The sequence below is a fragment of the Neoarius graeffei genome, chromosome 7 (assembly GCF_027579695.1).
Source record: "Neoarius graeffei isolate fNeoGra1 chromosome 7, fNeoGra1.pri, whole genome shotgun sequence".
Classification (NCBI taxonomy): domain Eukaryota; kingdom Metazoa; phylum Chordata; class Actinopteri; order Siluriformes; family Ariidae; genus Neoarius; species Neoarius graeffei.
Window position 1 is genome coordinate 473,028 of NC_083575.1, and position 25,924 is coordinate 498,951.

General features: G+C 41.9%; 1 protein-coding gene across 1 annotated transcript in view; it reads left to right on the plus strand.

The window, feature by feature from the left end:
• Window positions 1-3,440: 3,440 nt before the first annotated feature.
• LOC132888985 (zinc finger protein 271-like) overlaps window positions 3,441-25,924 on the plus strand; it is a 53,562-nt gene continuing 31,078 nt past the window's right edge. The window contains exons 1-3 of the mRNA XM_060925082.1: window positions 3,441-3,578; window positions 10,341-10,512; window positions 14,113-14,384. Coding sequence (XP_060781065.1) covers window positions 3,441-3,578; window positions 10,341-10,512; window positions 14,113-14,384 — 582 coding nt within the window. The remainder of the gene's footprint in view (window positions 3,579-10,340; window positions 10,513-14,112; window positions 14,385-25,924) is intronic.

A 25,924-nucleotide genomic window follows, 5' to 3' on the forward strand; every position in this document is an offset into this window, starting at 1 on the left:
GATGCCCTGCTTGACATGGCTTCGCTTTTGGATCCAAGGTTCAAGAGCCAGTACATTGACAGTGACAAGATAGAGGAAGTACAAGCCAGAGCTGTGTCTGAGCTGGAGTCCTTGTTGAGCATAGCACAGCATTCACTGCCCCCCCCCCCCCCCTTCACAGAGTGATCCTGTGGCAGAATACGAATCCCCACCAAAGAAAGCAAAGAAGAAAACAGCCAGCCTTTTGAAAATCTCAGGTGCTGTATCTGCAGCTGGCACAACAGCTTCCATCCCATCTCTAAGAGGGGCAATAGAGGGGGAAATGAAGGCTTATCTTTCCACCCCACATGCAGACAGTGAGATAGATTCTCTGGAATGGTGGAAAGTCCATGAGGGAAACTTTCCACGAGTTAGCCAACTAGCTCAGAAGTATCTGTGCATTCCAGCAACAAGCGCTCCCTCAGAACGAGTCTTCAGCACAGGTGGCAACATAGTAACTTGCCAAAGGGCTACTCTCAAGCCAGATAAGGTGGACAAATTGGTTTTTCTGGCTAAAAATCTGTGATAGGGAACTGTCAATGTCTCCTTTTAAAAGGAGCAGTTTGATATTTCATTGTTAAAAATTGTTGCACTAATACAGGCCCACAGTTACCTCAGTTTGCTCTGGACCATTTTCAAAAAGCTATTTGGTGTTTTGATACTTAAATCATTTTAAAATAACTGAAGACTGTGTGTTATTCAACATTTCATATTTTACTTTCTTTTTTTAATATTCTAAGAATGCACTTTATCAGTGATGTTCACTTAGTGTTGTTGTCTTCACAACCAATAGTGCACTTTATCAGTGTTATCAGTGTGTTTACAATGTTTGCACATGCAAAATTGCTACTATTCATTAAAATCTGTTCAGAAAGGTTTGTAGCCCCAAAATGCCTGTTTTTGTTTTTTTGGGGTTTTTTTGATGGAAGATCGTGATAAAAAAATCAAAATCGAGATTTTATGTTAAAAAATCGTGATATGACATTTTTGCCATATCGCCCACCCCTAGTCCAGAAGTGTGTCTTTGCTGTAGGTGATCCTAGTGTACAAGCACTGAGCATTTGTCGCAATCAAAATTACTAAAATAAACAATAAAGACAATTGGTGTCGGGAGCGTGTCGCAAACACGTTCGCCACGGGGGGCGCCATTGTGCAGCTATGGTGGTGATATTGCGGTCGCGGTAGAGTGTTCCATTAACATAAAGCTTGTCAATAGACAGTGTAGCTCGTTTACCTTCTTGCCCGAGTTGTTTGATTATAGGCAAGAGGGCTCTTCTTTCCTGGATTTCTCGTGGGAATTGGTCGTTTAGTCCATATGATGTGCCTTTCAGTTCTTTTCCTTTGCTTTTAATAAGTTCTTTGTGCTTGTAGTGTTCGAATTTGGCTATTATCGGAGGTGGCTTTTTATTGTCTTTGGAAGTGAGACGGTGTACTCAATGAAAGGTAATCCTGTTGACTGCGTCTGATGGGATTTTCAGAGACGGCTGCATGAATTCTTTCACAGCTTTCTCAGGATCATCAGGTATAGTTGTTGATAGTGGGATTCCTGAAAAAATGAGGTTGTCGTGCATGCTGCGGCATTGGAGGTCTAGTATTTTTTCTTTCATGATTCTATTTTCGCTAGTGAGATGAGTTACCTGATTAGATAAGTTTGTGGCATTTCCTTTTAGTTCACTGTTTTCTAATACGAGTGTGTCGATCTGTGATTGAGAGAATGCGAGACTGGCTTTTAATTTGAGGTGACGATGTTACACTGAGTCTATCGCGAGACTTTGGGTGAGATCCAACATGGCGGCACGCTGAATACCGTTTGTAAACACAGGATTACAGGAATATTATTTTCCTTCTGTTTACACTGCGTTCCAAATTATTATGCAAATGACATTTTTCACTGGTTTTCCAAAATAAATAACTAAATGACAAGTCATCATAATTTTCAAGTCATCAACCATTAGAGTACAAAGCAAATGTTTTTGAACGAACCTTCCAATGATAACTGTATTTTTTTTAAAAATTGAAAAACTGAAAAAATTGAAAATGCACTGTTCCAAATTATTATGCAAAGTAGAGTTTTAAAAGATTTTGTTCTTGTAAATAACTAAAAATGGCCATTTGTGAAATTGGAAGCATCAGCAGGTGATAATTACTCAAAAACATCTTACAGTTCTAGTTCCATTACTGGATTTGTAGCTGATTCACAGCACACACATAATTGTGCAGATTAAGGCGCATTAAGAAAGGTTTCTGTCCGATAAATACATTCGATTAAGAGAATATTTGCTAAAATATATTACAAAGCAGGAAAAAGGTGAAACAGTTCAAATTTGAAGCTGCTGGTAGCTCTGGAGTCCCACAAACACCAAGAAGATGTTATGAAGAAACCTTCTATTTGGCCCACCTTAACTAATGCTCACAAGCAGAAACAACCTAGAAATACAAGAAAACCAGATGCATGAGTGAATAGGTATTCTTAACAGCATGAGATGGTGCACTGCCATGCCCATACATGAAGACGATATAAAGTGGTCAGTAGTCAGTATTAAACTCAACATACTTCCCAAACATCATTTTCACACATTTGGGTACCCTAAAGGAGGCATCCAGGTGTCTCCCCATGATTCCAGCCCAAATCATGACACTGTCTCCTCTTTGCTGATGTAGTAGCCTTATTAGGACATGGTGGTCATTCATCAACCATCCACCTGGAGCATCCAGGGCACTCAACAGTGAACAAGACTGTTTGAAAAGTAGTCTTTATGTATTTCTAGGCCTACTGGAGTCGTTTCTGCTTGTGAGCATTGGTTAAGGATGACCAAATAGAAGGTTTATACATAACTGCATATCACCTTGGTGTTTCTTAGACTCCAGAGCTACCAGCAGCTTCAAAAGTGACTTGTTTGTTGCTTTGTAATAGTATTTTATCATTTACTCTCTTGTTCTGATGTATTTATCTGGAAGAACATTTCTTAATGTGCCTTTATCTGCACAAACCTGTGTGTGCTCTGAATCAGCTACACATCCAGTAATGCAACTTGAACTGTAAGATTTTTTGATTGAACTAGGTTTTGATTCCAGTAATTATCACCTGCTAATGCTTCAAATTTCATAAATGGCCATTTTCAGTTCTTTACAAGAACAACATCTTTTGAAACTCTGCTTTGCATAATAATTTGGAACAGTGCATTTTCAGTTTTTCAATTTTTAAAAAAATACCATTATCTAGGCCTGACGGCAAACAATCGATTAATCGTTGGTCGACCAAAAAATTATTAGCCGACCAAAATTCCATTGGTCGATTGGTCGCAGGGAAAAAAGCCGCGTCTTGTCAAAGGGCTGAAGGGCTTTTAATTTGACAGGCATGATAAAGGAAGTCGTGACACCAATTTACTGTTGGTGATTTTTTTTTAACACGGGCAGACAGCATGTCTGGAAGGAGCTCTAAAATATGGGATCATTTTGAAAAGAACAAAGATGACCCAAAGAGGGTTACGTGCAGAATTTGCAAAAAAACATTCACCTTTCATTCTTCCACGACGAACATGCTTTACCACCTCAACCATGTAAGTAGCCTACTAGCCTAGCTAGCCTACCCCTTGCAACCTGAAGTTTGATTGCAATACGTAGGCCTACTGGCTACTGGTAAAGCTAAATTATCCAGCTCACTGTTTTACAATCTCTCTACAGGCGCATCCACTTTATTGCGATGAGCCAGCCTCCTCCACGGAAACACTTTTCAAAAAAGTGTTTCAGATTTGTCGATTGCCGGTTGTTAATTATTATCTAATTTTAATAATTTTAATTTTAATATTTTCATTTTCAAAAGAAACGAAAATATATTTTATTAGTTTATTAGTTTATTAGTTTATTAGTTTAAGGCTGTATTTTTATTTTGTTACAATCATCTTTCATGAACAATGTGTGTGTGGCACGTGTTTTAAATAAATATTCATCAGAATGTTCAGAGTCCGTCAGTCTTTCTGATTATTTTTGTGACACATTCAAAAATTTTTGTTAGTTACACATCCCTGTACGTCCCCTATTTCAGGCAATCAGACAACATAACCATTTTAAAATGCCTGCATGGCTGAAAATTGCATGAAGGTTACCCCCGCCGTTAGTGGTAAATGCGCATAGATACGGCAGCCCGGCATTACAGGTAAAGCCTCACAGATGTGTATCCCGGTAAAAATGGGCAGGTTTTTTTTTTTTTCGGGGGGGGGGGGCGATTAGTCGATTAGTCGGAGTGAATGCACGACCACTGGTCGACCAAGAAAATCCTTGGTCGGGGACAGCCCTACCGTTATCATTGGAAGGTTCGTTCAAAAATATTTGCTTTGTACTCTAACGGTTGATGACTTGAAAATTATGATGACTTGTCATTTAGTTATTTATTTAGGAAAACCAGTGAAAAATGTCATTTGCATAATAATTTGGAACGCAGTGTAAACTGTTTATTACCTCTCAACAAGAACCGGACAGTCTGTTTTACCTTTTCTGACGGCCACCTCATTCCGGACACTGACATCTGAACCCAGCAAGAAACACCCAACACGCGACTGGTCAACTGAGACAGACGAGGCTCCAGAGACTAGGGGTGGGCGATACTGGGAATTTGGGTATCGATCCGATACCAAGTAAATACAGGGCTAGTATTGCCGATACTGATAGCGATACTTTTTACTTGAAATGTTATGATCATTGAATAATTTTGTGATTTTGCCTTTTTTTTTTAGTTGATTGAGTATGATAAAACACAGGACAAAGATTTTAGGCAAATAAAAATGTTTTTTATTAACTAACTACAATATAAAACAATGTAACAGTATATTAATAATAAAATTATTCCCTTATCACCTTCTGCTACACAATTGTTTAAGAAAAAAGTCACTAGTGCAAAATAACAAAAAAGCAACAATGTAACAAATATAAATATAACTGTCAACAACACCACAAAAAATACCTTCCATTGCACGCAAATATTTGTGAAAAATAAAGTCAGTAATAAAGTAACAGTCAGTAGTGCAAAATAAGTAAACAAAAGCAACAATGTTATAAATATAACAATATAAACACCACAACAACAAAAAAATACCTTCCATTGCACGCATATCTGTGTGAAAAATACAGTAGTGCAAATCAGGTGTAAACTACAAGTGGCTTGTAACCTTTGGCTCTTACGCACAAAGCCCTCCAAGGAAGTATCCCTTGAGGTGCCCTTTTGGCTCTGTTCCCATGTTGATAACAGATTTGAAGGTTTTTGTTCAGAAACAGTAACATGTTTACATTCTTCCCTTTTATTGCACTTCTCTGAGTTATTAACTGTCCCGCCTTGGAGAAAATCCTTTCTTTCTCAGTCAGTGCTCTGACTCTCCGCTGTCCGACAAAGCAGGGAGGGGGAGGGGCAAGGTGTGAGCGGCAGAGAGAGAGGTGCGCTGTTTACACAGACAGATTTAGAGAGAAACTACGCTCGCATGAACTGAGTAAATTCGGGTAATTTACTGGACGTATTGAAGAGAAACTGTGACGAAAGTATCGATCTCATCATGCTAGTATCGATTCGATTCCGATACTCACCTTGGTATCGCTACTCGGATCGATACGCCCACTCCTGCCAGAGACTCCCCCCCGCTATCGGTACCGCCAAGGTCACATCCATCGAGGTCAGTTTACTGGAATCCATAAACAACAAACTTGATATACTTGAACACCTTCATGAGGACATCAAGGAATTCAAAGCCAGTCTCGCATTCTCTCAATCACAGATATGAATACATCCTTAACAAAAGTGAGATTATTGAAGCTAGATATTACTCTCTGGTGATTTTATGGTAGGTTTGTTTCTATACGAGAACATTAAGCTGAGCTAAAAAGCTAACGATGCTAACTGCTTTTAGACGGAGCTAGGCAAACGGCACGAAAAGCCGCCATTGCTCTCACCGACCGCTAGCAGCCTGAACTGTACTGACAAGCAAACAAGCTTAAACAAAATTCAAATCATTGAAGGTAGACATTACTCTCATGATTTGGGGGTAGAGGTTTTTTTTAACTGTTGGTGTATTTCTAAACAAGAAGATTAAAGATGAAAGCTATATATTTATCTATCTATTCAGACTACATTGTTACATTCTTCTGTCCAGGGAAAACCACATTTCTCCGTGTTTGTTTGATTGTTTGTGATAAACTGTGATTAAATGTCTCTGTATGGACTTAGAAAGAAATTACATTTAAATGTAATATATGATTTAACAACCTACATTGATTAAATAGAAAAGCTGCATCACTCTCACGATTTCCCACAGGGGAATTGTCTAGTTAAACTTATTCATTCAGGGATGTGTTGTCTCTCCCTTACTTTTTATCCTTTATACAGATATGTGCAAGAGTGTCTATGAAAACAGGCACATTTTAAAATTTGCAGACGATACCGTCATTGTAAGTTTGTTACACAATCATGAATACAGCCGTGGTCCAGTCTTGGAGGATTTTATTAGGTGGTGTGATCTTTCTTTCTTGGTGCTTAATACATCCAAAACAAAGGACATGATTATTGATTTTAGAAATCAGGCTCCAAACCATGATCCCACAGTCATCAAAGGCCAATCTGTTGAACGCATGGATAATTACAAGTATCTTGGGATTGTCATTGATGATAAATTGACTTTTAACAAGAACTGCGAAGCAGTATGCAAGAGGGGACATCAGCGGTTGTTTTATCTTTGGAAATTGTTCCGTTTTAACATTGATAAAACTATGCTGGCCCTATTTTATCGTGCTTTTACTGAGTCGTTGTTATCTTTTGCCTTCGTGTCTTGGTTTGGTAATCTGTCACTACAGGACAAAAACTCCCTGAACCAAATAAATGGGCTGGGTGGCTAATTGGGAAGCCTCAACCCACCATGTCTTCTCTTTATGACGTACAGTTACAACGTAAAGCTACCTGTATTCTTAAAGATGGCTCACACCCTTTGCATGGGGAGTTCCAGCTCCTTCGCTCTGGTCGTCGTTTTGGGGTCCCTAAGGGAAGGACAAAACGGTACAGAAAGAGTTTTGTACCAACAGCAATTGTATTGCTGAACAGTAAGGCCCAGAGGTGAATAATTTTGTTCATACTGAACAATTGATGATGAAGCACTTTTTAAAGATCACACTTTTAAGGATTGTATATGTTAGGATGTGTGTACTGTTGTTGTCTTCTCTGTTACAATGTATTTTACGTAGCTGCTATTTTGTATTGGGATTGCTGAATTCCTGCCTGCACAACGAATTTACCAGTACTACGGTATGGTACAAATAAAGAAACCTTGGACCCGCCCTCCATTCTCAAACTGCCGCTAGGCCATGTCCCCACTGCCACATACCCCCACCGGTCGACTCGGGCCGGGGAGCCATCCATCCTGCAGTGGACTCCCCCTTCAATGGAACAGGAAGTCTGCCACCACCATCTGTGCCCCGGCCTGTGGACCACCTAGAATGTAACCTCCTGGAGGATGAGATACCAATGGGTGATCCGCACATTGGCATCCGTCATGCGGTGGAGTCACTGGAGGGGCACGTGGTCCGCACAGAGAGTGAAAGGGCACCCCAGCAGGTAGTATTGGAAGGTGAGGACCGCCCACTTGATGGCCAGGCACTCCTTTTTAATGGTGCTGTACATACTTTCGTGCATCGAGAGCTTGCAGCTGATTTACAGTTCCTTGCTCTCCACCTTCTGGTACAAAACGGCCTCCAGCCTTCTGTCTGATGCGTCTGTCTGTAAAATGAAGGGGAGAGAAATCAGGGGAGTGTGAAAGCCCCCCCCCCCCCCCCCCACACACACACACACACTGCAGCTTTTACCTTGGTGAAAGCCTGTTGGCACTGCTCCGTCCACTGGACCGGATCTGGTGCTCCCATTTTAGTGAGATCAGTCAGTGGGCTGGTGACATCTGAATAATTAGGTATGAACCTAGGATAGTAGCCAGCCAGCCCCAGGAACTGCCTCACCCCCTTTTTGGTCTTGGGCCTCGGGCAAGCCACAATCGCAGCAGTCTTGTCAATTTGGGGATACACCTGCCCATGACCCAGATACCGTACTTCCACCCACCCAATTGCACATTTTTTTGGGGGTTAGCTATGAGACCCACATGCCTCCGTGACTCTAGGACAGCCCTAAGGTGTTCAAGGTGCCGAGGCCAATCGTTGCTGTACGCGATAATGTCATCAAGGTACATTGCCACATAGGCAGTGTGGGGATGGAGGATATTCTCCATGAGCTGCTGGAATGTGGCGGGAGCCCCAGATAACCAAGAAAGAAGCGTGACAAACTGGTGTAATCCAAACGGTGTGGAAAAGGCCATTTTCTCTCAGGATAGAGGAGTCAAGGGGATCTGCCAATATCCCTTTGTTAAATCCAGTGTCGAATAAAAGTGAGCAGCATCTAACTGATCAAGCAACTCATCAATGCGAGGCATTGGGTATGTGTCGAATTTAGACACCACGTTGACTTTTTTTTCTATAGTTTACAAAGAACCGATCTATCAGTCTTGGGTACCAGGACCGCCGGGCTGCTCCAGTCACTGTGTGATTCCTCAATCACAGATGTGGAAGGAGAATACGGGAGGACACCCCTGGTGCGGTGGGCCAGCTGTGGGGAGCCAGCCCCCGTCTCTATGGTGGGGGAATGGGGTGGGGACGGGAAGAGAAGGGAGAAGAGGCGACCCATCCGCCTACTGTCGGAACCGGCATCAGATGGCCCTCCACCAACTTGATGGCTTGCTCCAGGGACACTGAGTGATGACTCTGGACCCAGTCTGCCGTTCCTTCTGGAAGTTGAGCGATAAACTGTTCCAGTGTCACCAGATCGATGATCCTGTTGGTGTCATGGTCTTCCACCCTCAGCCGCTATTGGTCGAATGCGAACGGCCGGCTGACCTCCTCCAATGTCCGTGTCCAGAAGCACTGGCGATGTTGTTCCGGAGAGTGGCCGACACACTGCAGGATGGCTCTCTTCAGGTCGGTGTATGCGAGCTGCTGTATGGCGGGCTGTGCCTCGCCAGTCAGGAGCAGCAGTAGGCATGCTGCGCGCTGCTTGACTGGCCACCCCCACACTTCGGCTGCTGGCTTGAAGTGAGCAATTAAAGCCTTCTGGATCGTTGTACGGGCCCATCTTTGTGAGGGTGCTGTGGGGAGGGTCCACTGCGGTCGAGGTCCCCGACAACACAAGCAGATGTCGGAACGCTTGGCGATCTTCCTGCTGGGCCAGTATCAAGGCTTCAAAGCATTGCTCTTGTTCCTTCCGGAGGGCGGTCAGCGCTTGATTCCTGGTTCTGCTGGGCAGTAGCGAGAGTATGGATGAGATCCTTCAATGGGGAAGACTTCATGTGGTGGTTCCCTTCTGTACTCCCGGGTTTCGGCACCACTTTAATATGTCCCTCATGTGGTTGGAGTACAGAAGCATGGCAGGCGAGAGATGATGTTCACACACACCTTTTTATTTTCATGTTGTTTTTCAGCTTTAATGTGCATTTAGGTACACAGACGTGTACGTACAGACAGTTGTTTTGGTCTGGGGAAATCTCTTCTCTCTGCTCTCTCCCTCTATTTCTGTTCTCCACAGTCACTGCAACAAACACACACACACACACTTAATTAACAAGTGCATTGACTTTGCCACTCACCTTCCCTGGCCCCGCCCTACATTCACAAACTGACACTAAGCCACTCCCCCACTGCCACAAATGCGTTTGAAGTTCTTCATACTAACTGTCCAGGTTTTTGTGTCATGCTGAGATAATCATTATAAAGAATCGCGATGCCTCCTTTGCCAGTTAGACGAGGCTGGTGTATATAACTGCAACCAGGAGGACTAGTTTCATTTAATGCTACAGACTCATTTGGTTTAATCCATGTTTCTGTTTAAACAGAGTACATTAAACTGCTGATCAGTAAGAAGTTCATTAACAGTTCATGCTTCAGACATAAGAGAGAAAATATTTAAAAGTCTTACCTTTTACAGTAGGTCAAAGGTGCTGGCAGCGGCTGTACAGTCAGTATGATGTAATTTTATATTAATTAGATTATTAGAACAAACCCTGAGTATTTCTACTTTTTTGTATAGCTCGGGGAACAGGCACAGTCTCAATGTAATGAAACCTGTGTGATGACTGTGCAGGTAGCAAACAGACAGTTTAGCCTGTCCGTCTGCTCCCTAGCCTTGGCTCTGGATTGTCGTGGATTAACTAAGCCTGTTCTGAGACTATGAGCTATGCTGCGAGAAATGAGAGCAGCATCTTCCCGAGTGGGATGGATACCGTCCCGCCCTAACAGATTTGTTTGATCTTTAGCTGTGTGAGGACATGAAAACCGAGACATCCATGGATGGAGAGACCTCAGAAGCCTGTGTGAAGAAAGAGGAGACGCTGGAGCTGAATATCTACAGCTATGGAGACGATCTCGACAACCCACCTGAAGGTCTCTCCGTTAAAGTGGAAGATCCTGACGATAAAGACCATCTCTGTAAGACATTAGGCCACTCTGGTGCTCAGTAACACTCACTGTTTATTCTACCCTGCACACTATCTGGTGCACTAAAAGTGCAGTACAGTACATTTGGCATGTAGCCTCAGTCTCTCTTATTTTAATCAACAAATTGACATTGAAATTTAGATTTTTTTATTGATTAAAGTATGAACTTTTGTTTATAGAGCGTGTAACATGGTAGCGAGGAGTGAGAGAAACTTTGTTTGTTTATTTATTTATTTAAAATACTTTAGTCGTTATAAACCGAGGATGCTAACCTGAACAAAAAAAAGCATGGAATATCACACGATGGGTGTGTATTAAAAAAAATCTATGCTGCGTGGTTTTATTTTCATATTACAACATGGCCCAAAATGTATGATTCCCCTCAAACCATAGTGATTTGCTTGTTATTGCAATTTTGAATTTATTAATGAATGACACATTCAATGTTTAATTTGTTTCTGTTTACATTTAATGTTGCAGAATGTCTGTCATTCTCTCCAGCCACTCCTGTTTTTTATTCTGAGACAAAAAAAAAAAAAATGTGGGATGTCGTGTGACTGAGAAACCAGAAAGCACAAAGTCCTCGGTCCTTAAGACTCTTCCATCTTGGGAAACTTACTGACTGATACCTGGGTCTCCTTCCATAAATGTTAAATAAATGTGTCGTAACGTCTTCACCACATTAGAAGATTATAGTTTTTTTCCCCCCTCTTTCTTCCACCCATTTGTCGTCCAGTGTGGTCACCTGCTAGTATCCACCCACTAGCCAGGTCTCTCTAACCATGTGAGTGAAGGCTAACACGTACTTCCTCCAAGACATGTAAAGCCATCAAACTCCTCTTTTTCAATTGCAGCTCATGCTGTGTCACATGATAGCAAAACACACCTGGAGGACCGTGCTATGTGCTCTGTTCCCCACATGCATAAGCTCACAGAAGATCCCAACCAGCTGTGACTTAATAGGGGACAGAGAGTATGCCCCTCATTATGCCTCTGGAATGGAATGTTCAATAAGAGACAGTGGGTGTGAGAGACAGGAGTCCAAATATACGGATTTCGGGGCATCACAGTGGCGCAGCTCCGGGGTCCTGGATTCGATTTTAAGCTCGGGTTGCTGTCTGTGTGAAGTTTTGCAAGTTCTCCTCCCCGTTTGACTATTTATTTATTTATTTACTTACTTTCTTACTGTGTGGACAGAAGAAGAAGAAGCTTTTTGTCACATGCACACTTGAAGCACAGTGAAATTCATCCTCTGCATTTAACCCATCTGAAGCAGTGAACGCGCGTGCACACACCCAGAGCAGGGGGCAGCCACACCAGAGCGCCCAGGGCGCAGTCAGGGGTCAGGTACCATGCTCAAAGGCACCTCAGCCCAAGGCCGCCCCACGTTAACCTAACTGCATGTCTTTGGATTGTGGGGGAAACCAGAGCACCCGGAGGAAGCCCACGCAGACACGGGGAGAACATGCAAACTCCACACAGAAAGGCCCTCGCCGGCCGCTGGGTTCGAACCCAGAACCTTCTTGCTGTGAGGCAACCGTGCTAACCACTACACCACCGTGCCACAGTTAATTTTGTTTGTACCTGCATGTGATTTTCATAACAAATTTTGGGAAATTCTGTTCCCCAGAAGATAAGCAAACAAGTAGCTGAATTTAAAACAACCCTGACCAGGCAAGTCCTAAGAGTAAATACATCATGCAGTGCCACAGTCATGTTAATGAACCTTCATTTTATTTTGCCCTGCAAGCTTCGTATCTGACCATTTGTTTACTCCCACAAGGAAGTTAAAAAAAAAACCTCATGCTCGTATCCAATACTGGCACAAAATATGGAAATGCCTAGGAAAAGATCGATTTTGCATACTTAATCCGTGCAAATGACATCAGAATCTGCACTGAAGGCAACTGAAATACATTATGAAGATACAGAGACACCTTTTAACCATAATTTTATACTTTACCCATGAAAATACTAGCAGTTTTGGCCCTCATTGTGTGTTAAACATCATAAAAATATTGGAAATAGTATCTCTTTTTGTTTAGTTTAGCCCCAAAAACCACCTTAATCACTCCTTGTTGGGCAATCTTACCATGATATGCTAATTATTCCACAGGTGAAAACCATTAAATAAATCATGTGGTCTCTACAAATAATTCATTAGAAAAAGTATTTATCCTCTGACTACAGCCAGGCAACAGGCAGAAATGGCATCAGAGAGAGAAACTACAGAAGAGCAGCGTATTAGGATGAAAGTTTTGCGGGAGGAGGGCCATTCATAATGAGCCATAGCAAAGAAACTGCATGTGACCCACAGTGCTGTCTGGAAATGCCTCAAGCATCACCAGAAGACTGGGAACTTCCAGAACATTTCAGGCAGAGGAAGGAAGAAAAAGTTGACTAAAGCTGATGTCCAGTACCTCAAGACTACATCTCTACGAGAGAGGAAGAAATCCAGCAAGGAACTGGCACAGGACCTCCAAGATGCTACAGGCAAGGATGTCTCCCCACACCTGGTTAGGAAGACGTTCTCAGCAGAAGGCCTCAAAGGTCATGTGTCAGTGCGCAAAACTTTTGTTGAGAGGTGGAAATAAGCAGAAGAGACTTAACTGGGCAAAAATTCACAGGAGTTGGACTTTTGAGCAGTGGAAAAGGGTCATGTTCTCAGATGAGAAGAAATTTTGAATTATTTGGCAACGCTATGCAACAGTAAGTCAGGTGCAGAAAGGGGGAAAGATACAAGGCAAACTGTATTTCTCCCACAGTAAAACATGGCGGAGGGGTCCTGCAAGTATGGGGAGCCATCACCTACAATGGAGTTGGTCATCTCTACAAAATAGATGGGACCCTCACTCTTGACAAGTACAGACAAATCCTTATCCATCATGCTGTGCCTTCTGGAAGAGCTCTCATTGGCAACAACTTTCCAGCAAGATAATGACCCAAAACACACAGCTGGGATGGTTAAACAGTATTTACAAAACAAAGAACAAGATGGCAGCTTGGCAATTCTTGATTGGCCAGCCCAAAGTCCTGACATGAATATAATTTAGCAAGTCTGGAACTACATGGAGCGAGAGAAGGTGAAAAGGGCTCCTTCAAACCTGCCACAGCTCTGGGAAGTGTTGCAAGACATATGGAGATCAATTCCACTTGATTTTATTCATAAACTTTATGATAGCATGCCTGATCGTGTCAGTGCACTTCAGTGTCAAGGGGTTCCATACCAAATATTGATAATATTTTAGAATGATTTACTCTGGTTACTTGTAACTTTTGTTTGTTATGATGAAAATGTTTAGTTTATTAAGAGATCTTGAAAACAAAAGGTCAAATTGTGGTGTTTTGTCATTTTGGTAGGTGTTTCCATATTTTTTGCCAATACTGGTACTTGGTTGTGTCCTGTTTGATCCCAGTCCTGATGGACACCTCTAGTCTCAACCAGATGCTCAGTGAACCTTACTGGCAAGCTTTTTTAGGATAATCTTTATACAGTACTAATGTACCGTATATGGTCTTAGATAGACACACACACAGATTGCACACACATTTGGGCCTCATTTCTTCCTGTTGTGTTTTCTCTACTCCCAGACTGTGAAGTTTGCAAATCCTTCTTCCTCAACAAATGCGAGGTTCATGGACCACCCCTCTTCATCCCCGATACTCCTGTTCCCATGGGAGTCCCTGACCGAGCCAGACAAACACTTCCTCCTGGGCTAGAAATCCAGAAGTCCAGTATTCCTGATGCAGGCCTGGGAGTGTTTAATAAGGGGGAGACTGTTCCAGTAGGTGCACACTTTGGCCCCTGCCAGGGAGAGCTGGTGAACCGAGAGGAAGCCAAAAACAGTGGTGACTCCTCGGTTGTGAGTTTGTCATAAATTTTATTATAAAGATTGTATATTTTTATGTAACAAAATGTGATGACTAGATGAAGGTAGCTCCAATTAATATCAATTTCTTCTTGCAGATGATATGTGGAGTAGTGGTGTAAATCGCAAGTTTGAGCACAATGCGGTCCGACATCGGTTCTTTTAGCCAGTGTGGTGGAACTTGCCTGTTAATAAAAATACTAGTAACACCTCAGTGCTCAAGTTGTCTGTGTCTATGCATCAGCCCTGTGATGACCTGGCGACTTGTCCAGGGTGTACCCCGCCTTTCGCCCTTAGTCAGCTGGGATAGGCTCCAGCTTGCCTGCGACCCTGTAGAACAGGATAACGCAGCTACAGATAATGAGATGAGATGAAACAGTATATACCTGGTGTGCTGTGAGACAAAGTGAAGTGTGCTGTGGAATTTTGAGCAACCCCATGCATTTTCATGCAGGCTCATGAAATAATATTTTTTTAAAATACAACAATGACTGTACTTTTTCATTAAAAATGTTTGTAGGTAGTCACTTTTAACTTTTACTTTTTTTTTATCTAAATGGCCTTTAATCCCGTTTTGAAAATAAATTTGGCTCCAGGGAGGAGGATTATTATTGTAGCGACCAGAAAAGGCAGTCGCTAGGGTTAGGGTTCTCCCCGTGTCCGCGTGGGTTTCCTCCGGGTGCTCCGGTTTCCCCCACAGTCCAGAGACATGCAGGTTAGGTTAACTGGTGACTCTAAATTGACCGTAGGTGTGAATGTGAGTGTGAATGGTTGTCTGTGTCAGCCCTGTGATGACCTGGTGACTTGTCCAGGGTGTACCCTGCCTTTCGCCCGTAGTCAGCTGGGATAGGATCCAGCTTGCCTGCGACCCTGTAGAACAGGATAAAGCGGCTAGAGATGATGAGATCTCTTGTGTGGTGTGTAATTCACCCTCTCATTTAAATATGGCGAACATTTTTCGCCGCGCGCTTTGCGCATCACGGACCTCGGTGATTTTAAAATGCTGCTCCGGCCCTGCTCATTTCTGCCTCTTTTTTCCTGAGCAGCAGGGTTTGAAACTCCAGCTATATGCTGCCACACAGTGCACTTGTCAGTCGTCAGCAACTTTGTTGCTTTGTTCATTAACCGCAGGTTACCGTATCATTTGATTTTTATCTGAGATGTTAACGAACGTTCTAAACAATTCTAACATGCTGTCAGAATGTTTATGCAGGTGCTCATGGGAGTTGTAGGCGCGTAATATTACATCACAATGTGTTTATTATATCAGATGCCTTCAGAGAAAACTACAATTAAAATATATTGTCGTACCACAGAATAAACCACCCGCCAAAGTGGCTAGTGAGACTAAAGTTATTACCCGCCAAAGCCGAATTTTACCCGCATTTGGCGGGTGCTAATGTAAAGCCCTGATATATATAAATGCAGTATGTCTAGAAAAATCACCATTTGCATCAGCATACTGATAGCGATCAGTTAAATAAGAGCTGAGCCAGGAGAGGGCCGTTCCCTTAACTCCCACAACATTTTCTAGTCTATCCAGAAGAATGGAATGATCAATGGTATCAAATGCTGAACTAAGGTCAAGCAACACAAGCAGCGAGACACAGCCCTGATCAGACACCAACAGTAGGTTGTTTACTACTTTAACCAGAGCTGTCTCTGTGCTATGATGAGGTCTAAATCCTGACTGGTACATTTCATGGATGTTATTCCTATGTAAATATGAGCATAACTGCTGTGCCATGGCTTTATCTAGGATTAAACAAGTTGTTCTTCCACACTTACAACTGCACCCTGCTCGCTCCCGTAATGACGACGACATATTTGCGGATGATACTACCATAGTGGGGCTCATCTCTGGGGGGAAGGAGTCTGCTTATCAGCACAAGGTTGAGCAGCTGTCTGGGTAGTGCTGAGACAACAAACCTGGTCCTCAACCACCAAAACCAAGGAGCTGATCATAGACTTCAGGAAAAAGAAGACTTTCAGCCTATTCTCATCAGTGCGCAATATGTGGAGAGGATCCTGGACTTCTGGTTCCTTGGGGTGCACATAGAGGAGGAGCTGACCTGGAGCTCTAATGCCACACAAGTGATAAAGAACACACAGCAGAGACTTTACTTCCTGATGATCCTCAGGATGAACGACCTCCCTCAAAAACTGCTTGTGTCCTTCTATTGTTGCTCCATAGCGAACATACTTACATACTGCATCAGTGTGTGGTTTGTCAGCTGCACACGAGCAGAGAGAAAAGTTCTCCAGAGGGTTGTCACCACCACCCAGATGATCATCGGATGCCCTCTTCCCTGCCTGGAAGAGCTTTACGGTTCCTGCTGCCTCAGAAGAACCCTCAGTATGTTAAAAGATCCATCCCACCCCAGAAATTCTCTGTTTGAACTGCTGCCCTTGGGTAGGCAGTTCAGGTCAATTAAGAAATGGACAAATAGACCCCTTGCACATGACGTTACGCATCACATAATTGACCCCCAGGTGAAAAGACACCAGTTTTCGTGTAAGCAAGGCTTAACCAGTCTTAAATATGGTTCATTTTTGTGCTGTTTTTGGTTGTTCCAATCATTTAAATCGAGGAATAGATAAAAGATATTACCATTTCCCTGCTATGAAGAAAAATGTTAACAAAGAGAAGCAAATGCTTCAAGAACAATGAAGAAATGAGTGGTTAAAGAGAATACAGCGAGAGGAGCTAACCCTGAAAATTGCAGAGAAATTTGCGACTATTTAAAATGTATTTTTTTAAAAATAGACAGGTGCAACAGAGTATGGAAGAGTTCGTTTAAGAATCTCCTTTTATTTCTGCTCACATTTGAATTGGCTTCTTCATGAAAGTGTTCAGACAAAATCAAATGATTTTCTTCCAGATGAACCAACTTCCTCATTCGACATGAAAAACCCAGATTGGGCACCAAACAAACAACGCTGACATAATTCGTTAAAAAACCCAACAAGGGGCGACATGCTCCTGATGCATCCTGAAAGAACAGAAAAGATTAAGAGCAAAAAGCGCTGAAGCTTTGCTTCTGTTATCAGAGGAACTCAGTCCTGTGCAAAATGTCAACCTGGAGCCAGAGTGTAGTAATGAACCTACAGTTTGAGAGAGTTCTACACAGACGCACTGAACTTTACAACAGCTGCAGGCATGTGAAATGGAAATAAATCGACTAAGGCAGGAAAAACTATGTTGGATAAAATTGTTACTGTCTGTTGCACACTTATCAACCTGTGTGACTCAGTTGTGCCTTTTGAATAGAGAATAAATGAAGAGGGAACTGAACATGAACAGTTTATTGAAATTATTATTACAAGGGTGATTATAGTTAACTATATGATTATAGTTAGCTATATGACTACAGCTGCAACTGGAATGTGCCGATTCTGTTTGCATTTATAATTATTGTACCATCCACTATTAGATAAAATTAAAATAAAATCTTACAACATTGAAAGTCTAGAGCAAGATAACCTTATTTTACAAATAATACTTCAGAGATTTGTTTCTTTTTTAACAAATCATAAATATCAATGTATAAATGAGTGCAAATAGCTCTGTAACTTGATGTCCTTGAGGTTGTTGAGACATAGCGGGCTGGGAATACCATCTAGCCCACAGTTCAAGTAGTAGTCCTTTGAGAGTAAATGCTCAGGCTTTTGCAGCATTCTGTTCCCTGAAGCTGATGTCGGTAAAAATTCTTTACACAAAGGTTTTCTTGTTTATGTAGTGGGGTGTGCAGTTTTTTTTTTTTTTTTTTTTTAACTGTTCTTCCATGTCCGGATTCTTCCAGAAAAGGAAAGTACATTCCAACATGTAGCTAATACTAGGCCACAAATCTGCACCGTCACTCCATTGGTTTTGAGGAATTTTGTACAGATCATAGCCACTAATAAACTCCAATTTCCATGTATCCTTCACTTCTTTATAACTAAGATTATCCAAGTAATCCGTTAGTAGGGCTTTTTTGGCTGTAGTTTTCTTCAGACAACAGCAACGGACGTCTGACATCTTTGCTTGGCTTCAGTATGTGAACAGTATGTAAACAAAGTTTGCTTGTCCCCCAGGTATAGGGTAGGGTAGTGACCGTTGCTAACGTAAATATGTCGTCAGTGTAAGGGGTCTATAGACCGAAAAAGAGCTTCTATCCAAGAGCCATAACTGCACTAAACAGTGCTTGTTTTAAAGGGACCGTGCAATTAAAAAAAAAAAAAAAAACAGCAGTGTGTGAATGTTTTGTGTGTATGTCTTTTTAGGGTTTGAGTTGTTAATAAAAATTGTGGACATATTTTCTTTATTTTTAATAAGCAGATGTTGCACTGGTAGGATGGCATCCGATTTCGTTGTACGATATGCAATAACACATTTTTATATTCAAAAGTGGAGCTCTCCGTCTCATGATTTCTCCTTCCACACACACTTGCCACATTAGTTCACTACCTGTCAAGTTAAACATGTAAAAACAAAAATGTCCAAGTCTATTGCAATACTTCATAAAACTAAACACATTCTAAGCCAAAAATCATTGCACGCACTTTATAATTCTCTGCTTGTTCCATACATAACTTATTGTGTGGAGGTCTGGGGAAACGCATGTAAAACAATCACAAACCCGATCTTCATATTGCAGAAAAGAGCTATTAGGATCATACACAACGTATGTTATAGTGAACCAATCAGTTGTTTATAAACTTGAATGGCCTTAAATTTCGTGATTTTGTGGATTACAAAATTGCTCAATTTATGTTTAAAATCAAAAACAAAACTATCCCTGACTGTATTCAGAGTTTTTTTCAAATCAGAGAGTGTCATTATGAATTGAGAGGAACTCACATGTTTGTTAAAACAAAGTTCAGAACAAATGTGAAACAGAGGCGTATATCTATAACAGGAGTTTAATTTATGGAATGGTCTTGAAAATAAAATTAAACTGTGTAACACGCTTAAAGGCCTTAAAGCATACAAACGTATAAGATTATCAGTAAATGCAAAACTAAGATATGAAATATGTTTGGAAAAAAATGGTTTGATTTAAATTTGATCCAGCTACTTGATATTTAACGCTACAGAATACGAAAATGTCAAAATCCAATATGTATGTTTTGGTGTTCATTTGAAATTGAAAGCTGTAAAATTGTATTGAACAAAATGTAACAGATACTATTGTTACTATTATAATTTTAGTTTTTTTTTCCTTTTTGTTTCCTTAATTCCTTTGGCATAAAAAAAAATTTATTAATTTATGAAATGTGATGAGGGTAGACGCAGTAAGCTTTTGCTTCAGTCTAATCCTTTTCGGTCTTTCTTGCTGATATGTATGTAACCAGTGTGTATGTTATTGAAAGTTGAAATGACCGAAATAAATAATTAAATCTAAAATAAGCAGATGTTGCACTGGTAGGATGGCGTCCAATTTCGTTGTACGATATGCAATGACACACTTTTATATTCAAAAGCGGAGCTCTCCGTCTCATGATTTCTCCTTCCACACACACTTGCCACATTAGTTCACTACCTGTCAAGTTTATTTTTGAACATCAACATGCTTCTAGGATATGTTGCATAATCACGGTCACCTACTTCTACGTTTGAGTTGAGAGAGATTTCTTTCACAGCTACCCTAACTTGCAAAAGAACAGGTAGCTTTTCCTCTGGCAGTAGTTATTAAAAAAAAAAAAAAAGACCGAATAATAGTGTTTCCCTCAGGATTTTGTGAAACTAGGGTCAGTGGCCCTCGCTCTGGGGGCATGCTCCCCTGTGAGATAATTTTGTTTATTTTAAAGTTAAATGTATCAAACTGGTGCACTTTGAGAGCAAAATTAAGAGTTTTAGATCTATGAAGACCTTGCACAAAACAATTTTGTGCTTTAGTAATTTAAGCATAAACACACTGGTTGTGTTGATATGAATGGTGATGCCACAGCAAAAAGGCCACACCCGCAAAGCATGGTTAAGGAGTTTAACAGTTCATAAACGGTTAAAAAAAATGACTAGAGCATACACTTCAGCCCTCAAAGAAATGAAGCAGAAGTGATAACCTGTGTTCAACTGGTTTATTTATTTTTTTAGAAAATTTAAAATATTGAATAGAGAACATGCAGAATAATTTCATTTTAGCCAAAAATAAACCTATTTTGAACTCTGGTTAGAGCATGCACTTGTGTTTTGAATGACGAATACATGCTACCGGATGTGTTAGCAGCTTTTCTGACTCAAATAAGCTAAAACTACAAATTTAACCGTGCACTGTTTTAAAGCGAGGATATGAGATTCGGACATGCTGGTGTTAACGTTTTCTAAGCTCAAGTTTGATGAATGCTAATTATCAATGCTAACTTCTCCATTGATGTTATCTGTTTGCTGTTTTAAATTGATAACCATCGTATTGTGTTTGGACTAGTGGATGACTGGAGTGGACACTTAATGTTATCAGTCTCAAATCAAATGGTGTTTGTGTTCTGAAAATGCTTCCGTCACTACAGTCTAGGTAACTCATGGAAAACACTGTAATGAGCTTTGCCTCACGTTTTTAATAAATTATACAATTCCCTGTCTGATTTACCTATCTGTTTTAATAATTATTTGACAATCTGCTGTAGTGCAATCTGGGTCAAATTTTGCAAATGACCTTCTAGCCCATCATAATGTGTGTGACATTCTTCATAATCGATAGACAGCTTTTAATTTGGTGTGCCTTGACATTCTGATTTGACCTTTGATGTGCTTTAGCCCCAACAAGCTTGGAAATCTCTGGCACATATGATAGTCAGTTATGGTTGGGCAAGTTACAGCAGTTTTAAATGAACATGCAGCCTAGCCCATCTCTAAAGTCCTTCCCGCTCCATGCAGTCAGGCACATTGGGCGGCGCTGACCTTCGTTTCCATAGCCCTCGGCCTCTCACCTATACAGCTAGGGTTACAGGGGGGCTAGTCCTCTGGTAACCGCGAGAGGCAACAGCCTAGTCTATAGCTATCTTTTAATGTCCATTTTAAGCTCTTCATTCTGGTCCTTGAAAATGGCATTGCAGGCCAATTCAGGGTGCTGATGCCCAAACTGTTTGTAGATTTATTTATTTTTTTTAAAACGTGTGGAAGCCTATGCCTCTAATGCCTGGTTTGTTTTTTTAGCTCCTCCTTTAATTTTTGACCTTTCCATGGCTTTTGTTTCACTGCTGCACACTGCTTTTGCATTAGTGTAGAATGTTAATGTGCATTACTTCTCAAGGGAATTTTTACAGCTAGGGGAAATATCCTGAGCAAAATCCATTCCAGTATGTTGCCTTCCCTCTTTTTCACGTTCCTGACCGTAGTTGGGAAGCGGGAGTGAATCCGGTTTGCTAGACTCGCTCACTTCCCTGCTCGCATGGCTTTCATAATGCTCCAGGATTCTCACGGGTATATGAGTCAGGACACACACACACACACGGCATTGGTCTGAACAAAGTAACATCATCATATGAAAATAGCGCTCATCACCATTACAGTCATGGCTAACTCCATATACGGTGCTCAGCGTAAATGAGTACACCCCCTTTGAAAAGTGACATTTTAAACAATATCTCAATGAACACAATTTCCAAAATGTTGACAAGACAAAGTTTAAAATAACATCTGTAACTTATGTGAAAGTAAGGTTAATAATATAACTTGGATTACACATTTTTCAGTTTTACTCAAATTAGGGTGGTGCAAAAATGAGTACACCCCACAACAAAAACTACTACATCTAGTACTTTGTGTGACAGGTATAGAAAATGGCTTGCTTTGTAAAACAGTTACCCCCCCCCCCCCCATTTTTTTTTTTGTTTTATTAGATCTAACCTAATGGTATTAACCACTAATGTATTTATTTTCATGTCACTAGATGGCACTGTTGCACTGTCACACCGTAGTGGGTTGCCATGGAGATGGTAGCTCGAGCACACAGAAAATAAATGCCATTTGCTTGAGCAAGACGTAATTTCTGTGTATCTGAATTGCATCTAACCCACAGCGCAACCCAGCCTGTGGGCCTTGTACCTGCCTAGATTCCCCTAGGTCTGGCGCCGGTAACAACTGGGGGCTTGTCCGGGATTAAGCATCCAAGAGCAGGGTGAGCGGTCAGTGTGACGGTGAGACCAGGTGTCCAAGCTCCAGGGAAGGCTGCTGCGTTGAGCGTCATCCAGAGAGCGAAAGTCACCGGTGAGACATCACGATGGCCACAGTTACCCCACGGCGGATACTGATCTTCCAGATAAACAAAAAGCTTCCAGCGCTGAGTTCCAGTCAACTGCAGTTGGTTGCCGGTTCAATTGAAGATGGCAGCGAGAGCACTGAGGGCTTTAGTGAACCAGAGCTGTATGTGGACTACACCAGGAGCGAGAGGTTGAAAGCAATTGAAGATGAAGGCATGGCTCAACTCCTCTCCCTCTAGGACCTGCTGCATGAACTGACATCGACAGACGCCAGATCTGGTGAGGTTTGTGTTTCCACCGTTCACATGGACCGCAACACGCGTCTGCCACCCATGGACATTCATGCCCCTGGCACTCCGGAGATGCCAGCCCAGCTGAGTGTTGCTGGTAACCACAGTGTCCACCATGGTAGGTCAAGCCTATCCTCCACTGTAACAGACCAGGTTTTAAGGTTGTCTGATGTTACTGCTCTGCTTCCACGCAGAGACTGTAAACTGCATGGTGGTCAGATATCCGATACAGGTTCTGACATATCTTTTAAGGGTCTTTGTAAGCAGATTGACACTGCTTTACAAGAAGGGTTTAGTGAGGCCGAGATCATTAGAGCAGTTCTTAAAATAATTAAACCAGGTACATTTAGGGATATGTTAACTAACCATGATGACCTAACAGTTAACGGTTTAAAGAGGTTCCTCCATTCTCACATCAGAGATCAAAGTGTAACCGAGCTCTTCCAAGAATTAAGTAATGCCAGACAGCACGACAGAGAGAGCCCACAGCAATTTCTGTATAGACTCATGGGATTAAAGCAGAGGGTTATTTTTGAGTCACAGCAGCCAGGCGTAGAGTTTAGCTATGACAGGAGGCTTGTACAAGGTACCTTTCTACACACACTCTACCAAGGTCTAAATGAGAGGAATAGGTATGTTAGACATGACATCAAAACATTTCTTGCTGATCAGCAGATTAGTGATGACTTTCTGTTAGAACAGATGATTAAAGACCCACTGACACCACTTTTTACACCACGTAATATGTGTATTTATTGTTTTATTGCTGTATTGTGAAACAAAATATCCAAAACTCAACTTGAATAAAGGGTCGTCTTTGTAGAAAATCAAGAATTTCAGAGCCGATTTTGTGTTTTTTGCCCCGGCTTCTACAAGCGCCATGAGCCATTTACCCATTTTTGCCGCTAGGGCGAGTGACGTCACATCAGTGTATGTCGTTCTGGATTGCATGAAAACAAATCACAAGTAATCTAAATCACAAAGTAATTCTTTTTAGAAATATTTTTGGTATGACATCACAACCATATAATTTAGATTCATGAATGTAAATTTACATTTTGATTTTCCAGATAGATGGACTCTGGTCTTCTTATTTCTTCGTCCAATTTTGGGGTCTGTTTGGCTTGCAGTTTCTGTGAAAAAGTCTATACAATTCTGAAATATAACAGCCAATATATCAAAATAATTCACAAGCTCCATGCATGTGAAATAATTCAAAAATATTTTGATGAGGCAATAGAGATGCCACAAAACAATTCAATTCAATTTTATTTAACACTTTCATGTACAACATGCATGTTAACAACAAAATATTAATACAAAAATAAGAATAAGGTGAAAGATACATCTTGCTGATGCGCTGGGACACATCATCAGTGATGTAACCTGGGGTCACTGGGTGTTTCGGGTCTTTCAATATCAGACACCCTCGCCCAGGCGACCCAACCGGAGGTGATCAGACTCCGGCCTGTATCCCAGCAGCATTCGTCCACGGATCAGCCCTCTTAATCCAAAGCCATCTTGTGGCTCTTTCTGCAGCTTCAGTTGCAGACCTGATGGCCTTCCTCTTTGCCTCACCAGTGAGGCCCAGCATGGTGAGGACTTTGCAGAGGGACCGCCCTGCAAATCCTCAGCATCCAACCTCCAGGGGTTCACAGTAGGTCTTCCAGCCTTGGCTCCTGCACTCCTCCACCAGCTCCTGGTACTTGGCATGCTTCCTCTCATTTGCCTCCTCCATGCGTTCTTCCCAGGGAACTGTGAGTTCCAGAATGATCAATTGTTTGGTGGCATCTGAAACAATGATCATGTCTGGTCAGAGCCATGTTGATGTTATTCTAGCTGGGATCTTCAGCTGTTTGCCCAGATCCACTTCCAGCTGCCAGTCCGCGGCAGTGGTGAGGAGGCCTGACCTGGCCCCTGCTTGAATGGTGGGCTTCTCTCCGGCTTTGTGGAACCTAATGGACTTAGGCTTGCTGTGGCCCTTGGTGGTGTTAATGGCCTTGGCTATGCTCTCAGCAATTGCTTTCAGCACTTGGTTGTGGCGCCAGCGATAACGCCCCTCTCCAAGGGCTTTTGGGCAGCTGCTGAGTAGGTGTTCCAGGGATCCCCATCCTGGACACTGGGGGCAGGATGGTGTCTCTGCTTTACCCCAGACATGAAGGTTGGATGGACTAGGTAGGACATCATAAACAGCTTGGACTAGGAACCTGATGTTAAGGGAGTCTGCTCTCCAGATGTTGGGCCAGGTTATCTTCCGTTGCAGAATGTTCTCCCATTTAGTCCATGCTCCTTGTTGTCCCATTCCCGCCATCCTGCTAGCTCGTTCCTCCTCCACGCCTGCCCGCACTTCCTCCTGAATGAGGTGTTGCCGCTCTTTTCCCTGGGCCTTGTCCACCCTGGTTGATGGGAGATAGCCAATGCCTGCGCGTCCTGAGGCTATGGACCCGACCAGTACCTTCTGCCTCAGTCGCGATAACATAAAGAGACAAAAGAACATTTGAACAATTTCATGGCATGTAGAAGTTGAAAACAATGTCTGCATGGTCTGTGACAAACCTCAGATTCAATATTTGGAATAACCTCCTCTGCATGATCTGGCACATGTACATTGGGTTCCGAGTCTTCTATTTCTTGGAGCGTCTAATTTGAAGAAAGTTGCATTATATTATAGTCTGTCAGTATTTCGATTTCTATAATAAGACATGGAGGGGGTGATGAAAGGAATTTGTTGTAATTTTTTTTTCTTTTATGGTATAGGAAAAAACATGCCAGATGACATATCTATCACTCCACACATATATCATGTATATTATCCTAACTAAATATATGAAACAAGGTATTGGCCTTTCAGTTGTTGTACACACGGACTGGCCATCGGGAGTAGCGGGAGTTTTCCCGGTGGGCCGGTGGTTCAGTGTGGGCCGGCAGAGAAAAAAAAAAAAAGTTGCGCGCTGGCCTTTAATATGATAAGCAATGTTAACAGTTTCTTTAAGAAACTGTTAACATTGCTTATTACAGTTAACATTGCTTATTACAGTTGCGCGCTGGCCTTTAATATGA